At 35.2% G+C, this 7,086-nt stretch overlaps 1 protein-coding gene and 1 non-coding gene across 2 annotated transcripts; both read right to left on the reverse strand.

Annotated features, from left to right (window-relative positions):
* Nucleotides 1–1,814: 1,814 nt before the first annotated feature.
* Nucleotides 1,815–5,550, reverse strand: LOC142609375 (uncharacterized). The gene is made up of 4 exons (XM_075780945.1): nucleotides 4,987–5,550; nucleotides 4,168–4,280; nucleotides 2,505–2,645; nucleotides 1,815–2,415 (listed from the first exon to the last, which is right to left on the reverse strand). The coding sequence occupies exons 1-4, from the start codon at nucleotides 5,491–5,493 to the stop codon at nucleotides 2,151–2,153; spliced, it is 1,026 nt and encodes a 341-aa protein (XP_075637060.1). The 5' UTR covers nucleotides 5,494–5,550; the 3' UTR covers nucleotides 1,815–2,150.
* Nucleotides 5,551–5,630: 80 nt separating this feature from the next.
* TRNAL-UAG (transfer RNA leucine (anticodon UAG)) lies at nucleotides 5,631–5,710 on the reverse strand. The gene has a single exon. It is a non-coding gene; the product is annotated as a tRNA-Leu (tRNA).
* Between the last annotated feature and the right edge of the window lie 1,376 nt (nucleotides 5,711–7,086).

Genomic DNA, 7,086 nt, shown 5'->3' on the forward strand with positions numbered 1-7,086 from the left:
GACATATATATCTTGATTGAACCATATCTCATTTAATCTCAATTATATATTTTTATATAGCATAAGAAAACTATATAAAAAGGTTATGTTTCTATGAGTAGATTACTATAATATTTTTCACATATATTTGTTTTCAAATTACTATATATACAAAACTTTTAAGAAGTTAAAATATAAAATTTCAACTTACAAACTGTGTACAATTGAAACCGTATTAAGAAGTTAAAATATAAAATTTCCACTTACAAACTTTGTACAATTGAAACCATATTAGCAAACAGGTAAAGTATATTACCATTTTTATTGTATTGCCTTTTTTATTATATACTATAATGTATAATATCTTTAAAATGTATTATTTACTTCAGTTAGGCACAAACTTTGCACCAAGCTTCAAAATGCCTATGTGCATGACGCTTTTAATAACGATAGTTAGTCAGTTAGTTGAAGAATACCATATAATGATTTTATGTAAAATGTTTATCAACTTCTTCTGGGACTTTTTTTTTTTCAATAATTAAATAGTTACATAAGAGAAAAAGAGGTTTGAACTATGAAAATCTCCATTTGAAACATTAATAGCTTGTTTGGATTGAGGGGAGGGAGAGGGAGTAGATGGAAGTTGGCCAAAAATTTCAAAGGGGAGTAAAATAGAGTTCACCAAAATTTGCAGGGGGACCAAAGTAGAGTTAGCCAGAACTTGCACTAATTTTTGGCAACTCTACTTCACTCTCCCTCCCTCTATAATCTAAATAAGCCATAAGAGATATCAATTGAGCTACAAGATTTTTTGTTTTTTTAAAACATCCTATCAACTGAATTACTTAAAACACGTGCAAGATTCTTGTAAATATCACAAACTTTGTAACTTTGATCGTCTCTCTCAACCGGTTTGATAGAGATATCACAAACTTTTTTTTAATGTGCTCTTTCAAGTTATAGAAACAAATAAGTCAAACTAAAACCAAGCACTACCATGTTAACCATTTTTCCTTGCCGCCCCCAAAAATATCAACTCACAAACACAGTCTTGTAGATGAAGGAACCAGCATTTTAACTGGAAACAACTTGAAAGCTAGAAGTGATCTTGCTTTAATACAAGATAAATGTTAATGAGAAAGATGCTCTCCACCGTTATAAGAATGAATACCAATAAGCTGGATTCCAAGTTGAGATTAGGATTATGATGAGTTAGTTAGGATTTGAGCACATGTAGCTTATTTAGTACATGGCTTAATTCATAGAGCACATGTTGAATTAACTAACCAATTATCTTGAGCCATGTGGACCAATTACATTAAATAGACTGAATGGACTAAAGTGGACCAAATGAACAAAAATGTTATATTAATGTGGCTTAACAAGAACGCAGCAACAATAAAAATATTCTACAGTTTCTAGATATTATATAAATATAGATTGCCAAACCAATTCTTAAAATTTAATTTTTGTTAATTTAGTCTCTCATTTTGCTAAATGAATCAATTGATCCTTCCATCTAAAGCATCTAAAGCAGTTAACAAATGAGAACACACACACACGCACACACACATTTTTTCCCTATAAAATACACATCATACAAGAAGATCTAATAAACGAGTAACTCATGAATGTTCTCATCAAATTCATAAGAGAAAGCATGTCCAAGACGCACGAGTAGGCTTTTATATGATTTCAGCAATAACAAGTTTACGGCTTACCCACCACAAATCCGAACTTGTATTTTGTGTAACAAGTATTTGGAACATCCATATCTAACATGGGGTGCATGTGAGACAGATTACATAAAGAATGCACATATTACGACTTACAGATCACAAGGAAAAAAAAAAATCAAATTCTGAGGTAAAATCTCATTTAACTTTACTACAACCTAAGAATGCTTGTCAACCGATTACATTCCAAATTTCAACTTCAAATGGAAGTCCCAAACTAGACCAGCAAATCCAAATGATACAGAAACTGTATTAAAAATTGAAATACATTCGGATGGATCTGACTCTGTAATCATGACTTCTGTACTCTCAAAATCGAAGTTCTAACTTCTAAGAGAGTACACATCAAACCTGTTTTTTTAAAAAGGTTGTCATTATTGAATAACCAATCAGATTTCAGAATATAAAATTGTTACATTGTTGATACCCACTATATCAAGTACTATGAGGTTTAAGAGATGCAAGCTTTGGAGTAATCATGTCTAAAAGTCCCTTTGGATTGTCCACATGAACCCAATGGCCTGAATTGGGAAGCACATGAACAGAAACCTTCCCCTCAGACCCATCTCCTACTCGAGTGGCAAGGCTTTCAAGCCGCTGGATCACATCTGAGTCCCACCGGTCACTGTTCTCTGCGCGCACAATTGCTATCTCCATACCTTTTGGTGGATGCTCTAAAAGGGGCCAATAAGACTTCTCCCTACAGGATTTTTACACTGTTTATGTACCTTTTTATAAGGAACTAAGGAAGTGATTTTAAATGGATTTATTAAAAAATCACATACTTACCTGTATGAATTGAACATCTGCACAGCACCTTCAAGATTAAATGCCCATGTCTCATGCCCTCCTGATTTCTTGAGGTTGCTGCCTATCCATTCCGACAAGGACTTGGAAAACCCTAGTTCAATCATATGATTGACAAGCCACCTGACACCAGGAACATGATTTGTCACAAAATCATAATTGATGCTCTAATAAGAAGAAATGATAACATTGTATATGCGCAAGCCTACTTAGTTTTCAAAAATGACAACTAATTTTAACCTCCATGTACAGTCCAATGCTATAATGAACTTAATCTACAAATGATGATTTAGCAAGTAAAATGGTTCTTGGCCAGGCTTGATATAGGATCAACATTCTCACTATGGCATCGTTAAGTTGCAACCCAACTTATTAAATAAAATTGTGATACTTTTATCGTATCAATTACTGAATTGCTGGAGAATAACTTGCAGTCAGAAGTTAACCACCCATATAGTTCAGGTGCTGATTTGACTTCCGCTTACCCATGTAAATATCAGGCCACTATAAGCATTGTTGTTGAGTCTACTTATAATACCAGTCAAAGATCTAAGTTGAGTTTTAACATGTACCCAAAAACAAAAGACAAAAAGGGGGGGGGGGGGGGAGATAGTGACCCTTAAAAGTTGGATAATAATTTACGTAAAGATCAAAAACAAAAAGATATTTATAAAGCCTTAGATGAGCACAGATTAAAGAGTGGTTTCATAACTGTTTCTTATCCGAACCAGTAATGACTGCCACCAAGGGTAAATCACCTACGCTTTAGGCATTGAGTTCTATCACGCTCTCATAAAAATATTATTGAAATGTGTGAGGGAGAGCTTGTTGGCTTCCCCTATTAGGTTGTGCGAGGTTCTCATCACACCCCTGGGGCCAGACTATTAATCTGGACCCCAGGAAACTACTGTGTGATCTGCCTTAGTCCCTTCAAGAGTGTAAGTTGCACCACCTAAGATCAAGCAATATAAATAAATAAACAATAAATACTACAAAAATATGCAGCATGAGCAGCCATTTCTCTTCCAGTTCCCGATAATTTTTATGAAAGAAATTTAAGAAATGAAACTAATCTTTATAATGATTATTTAACCTATATCCAGCAACCCCAGCCAGAAGAAAAAGCTCCTAGAGTGCAACTTCACCTCACACCTACTTCTGGATTGGTTATCCCAGGGTTACAGTAGGCCCAATTATATAAAAATATATCAACCATGCGCAAAACTAATGGCAACATTTAGGTAAAGTTCCTTAGCCTAGGTCCATCAAATTCTCTTACATCAACCAGTGGATCAAAATTGGAATTTATTGTTCGATAGCTCTTGATTAATAAATCAAACAAGTAAATGTTCAGAAAGAATTGATGGCTCCAATAGAGAAATAACCCAATCTTTAATAGTGATTCAAAATTGATAAGAATAAAGTGATAAAGTTCAAAGTTAAGATCAAATGTCAAAATTTTCACCCAATTGTTTTTGGTAAACTATACATTTTCAAATGGAAATTATGAGATGATGGGCCCTGATCTTCTAATTTAAAATTACTTTTTTTTACTAAATGGAACTCAACAAAGTCAACTTAAGGATCCTAACTTAAGTTTTACAACAAATTATAATACATTACAAGAGGGGGAAAAAGGTTTTACTTTCGTGATGGGAACGATGAAGGTAAACTCTGTAAGGTCTGCAAAACCTTCTCAACTTCTCCATCACTGTTTTCAGGGTTCACCTCTCCGGGGACAGAATCCAGTATCCAAAGCTGTTCTGCATCAGGAAAACAAAAAATGACACTTTTTTTTTTCCCACATATGCAAGTAACTAAAAATGGTTGAGTCTCCTAGTACCACAAATTCAAGATTATACTGTGTCAATGGTTAATCTGAACCCTTAACAACAGGAGTCATACTACAACAATTACATTCTTGATGTCTGTTTACCTCTAGTAATCACTAGATACTATACTTGGTCCCAACTCCCAAGCCTTTTCCTTCACATTGAAGGCTTACACATATAGTTCGACTTCATATTATCAGTTACTAATCGATCCTTTTTTTTATAATTCAATAGATGGAGGAGGGCAATTAGAACTCTCGACGTCTCAATTGGAAACACCAAGAGGTGCCAGTCGAGCTACATTGAAGGGTTACACACATAGTTCTGCTGCATATTATCAGTTAATAATCGATCTTTTTTCTGTTTTTGATAATTCAATAGTTGGGTTGGGGGGAGGACAATTTGAACTCTTGACGTCTCTGTTGGAAACACCAAGAGGTGCCAGTCGAGCTACGAGACTCTTGACTAGTTACTAATTGATTTTTTCCCAAACACAAATTGCTCTCATTGGAAGAATTAAAAGTATATTTGTATTCTATGATAATTTATGAATTAAATTCACCCACCAAAAAAGAAATGCAAATTTAACAGCAAACTTTTCATGTTCAAAGGAAAAGTAGTGAAGAAAAAACCTGTTTGGGCAATGAAACAGAATCACCATAGTCACCACGAGCACAACTCTCAGCGAACTGAAGCGCAACCTTGCCACCCATGGAGTGGCCGATAACAACCTCAGGCCAAGCCCAACCTCGAGCCTTGACTAAATTGGCCAAATCGTTGGCCGCGTTGACCATGTCATGAGGCGGTTCTAGGGTTTCTATCTCGGCCGATTTTCCATGGTTTCTTAAATCCACAAGCACCTGCCTCCACTCTAATGGAGAGGAATTGGAGTTGGAGAGAGCGGAAGCTAGGGTTCGAGAGAACGATCTCCAGTTTCTGGCGGATCCCAAAAGGCCGTGAAGAACGAAGGCTGTTGAGTTGTAGGGTTTCGGTGTCGTCGAAGCTTGGACCTCTTCGTAGGCTAGGGTTTCAAGCGATTTTGTAGCTCCGTGACGATGAGGTGGACTCGGTGAGTTGAGGAACCGAGTCAGGAGATTGTGGAAACCCGGTTTGTTTCTCGAACTCAGAGCTCTCGCCATTTCCACTTTTTCCTTGGGAGTTCAAAGCGACTGTGAGTGAAAAAGTGACAAAAAGAAGTACAACTACACAAAGGAAAACGACGACGTTTAAAACCAAAGATTGGTATTAGAAAACAAAACATAAACACTATTTATATTGACAGCTGTGGGATTTGAACCCACGCCCTTTCGGACCAGAGCCTAAATCTGGCGCCTTAGACCACTCGGCCAAACTGTCACATGTCTGCTAACGTTATTTTTATTTTATATAAACCATATTAACAGTGATACAGAACTTGATTTTGGACCAACCTGTAAATTAATAAAAGGCTAATCTACAAATTATACCTACTAATTTTGTGTAAAATTTAATCCAATCCTCTAACTTTCAATTTTGTTCAATTCAATCAATTTTGGCTTTGTTTGATACAAAAAACTATGTTGTGTTGAAGGTCCCTAACAATTTATTTTTTACAAATATTAAAGGGAGGATTGAATTGAGTAAAAGTGAAGTTAAAGAACTTAATTGAATTCTAGGAAAAATTAATAGATGTAATTTGTAATTTAATCTTAATAAATTATGTCACTTTTATAGTAAGTAATAATAATTAAGGGTGTTCGTGGTGGTGTGGTGCGGTTTTGGGCAATTTTTAGTACTGCACTTTGCAGTGCAGTTCAGGCAAAACCATAACTGCACCGCACCTCATTTTTACAGTCACATGTGCGATGCAATGTGATGCGATGCGATTTAGAGTTTAGTGAAAACCATAATAGTACCATACTTCATTTTTGCGGTCACATTTGCGATGCGGTGTATAAAATGCGGTTTGAAACTAATATATTTTTCAAATTTTGTGCTTTTCCTGTCTAGCCCAAAACTGATTTTTTCCTTTGTTTTGGGCCAAATTTTAAACTATTGAGCTAGTTTTTCTATATTTTTGGTTGGCTTTTCCTAATCAACACTTGCAAGGGTTATTAATTTTTTTTTTTTTTTTGAAAACTAGGGTTATTAAACTATTGATTAATAATATATTTAATATTAAAAAATAAATATATTAATATATAGAGAGGGCGCAGTGCGGTGCGGTTTTCTTATTATAAAACCACAAGCTGCACTACACCACGCAATGCAGTGCATTGTTACTTGCGGTGTGGTGCAGTTATGCCATTTTGCGGGCGGTTTTAGTGCAGTTTTTGTAGTTTGTGCAGTTTGGTGAACACCCTATTAATAATAATAACAATAATCTCTCTACTCTCTACTCTCTACCAAGCTTATCTTCTTTGCCCTTCTTTTTTTTTTTGGAGTTTTCATTAAAACAAGCAGACTCATTTATTTTAATTTGGTAGGGGAAATTGAGTGTTGAGAGAGAAGAAGTCAAGAAAGCCTACAAAGAATTGGATTCTCCCTCGAGTGAATACAAAGTCAAGAAAGCCTACAACCTGTTACTTAAAGATGCCACATTTTCTCATACCAACCAACATAGAGACCACAATATTCCCTAGGAAATTTGGCCTCTTGTTTGGAAGGTGAAAGTCCATGTTAAAATCAACACTTTTGTGTGGAAGCTTCTACATGAGAGTTTGCTTGTAAATTTGATTTTGAACAGCAAAGGA

This window comes from Castanea sativa, chromosome 9 (assembly GCF_040712315.1).
Source record: "Castanea sativa cultivar Marrone di Chiusa Pesio chromosome 9, ASM4071231v1".
NCBI classification, from domain to species: domain Eukaryota; kingdom Viridiplantae; phylum Streptophyta; class Magnoliopsida; order Fagales; family Fagaceae; genus Castanea; species Castanea sativa.

What these genes read in the sequence shown, in the direction of transcription:
- LOC142609375 (XM_075780945.1), bottom strand. Translation starts at nt 5,493, where the DNA reads ATGGCGAGAGCTCTGAGTTCGAGAAACAAACCGGGTTTCCACAATCTC. An exon ending in TCATCGTTCCCATCACGAAA is followed by an intron (nt 2,646 to 4,167) that starts GTAAAACCTTTT and finishes TCCTGGTGTCAG; the next exon opens with GTGGCTTGTCAATCATATGA. An exon ending in CAGATGTTCAATTCATACAG is followed by an intron (nt 2,416 to 2,504) that starts GTAAGTATGTGA and finishes AAAATCCTGTAG; the next exon opens with GGAGAAGTCTTATTGGCCCC.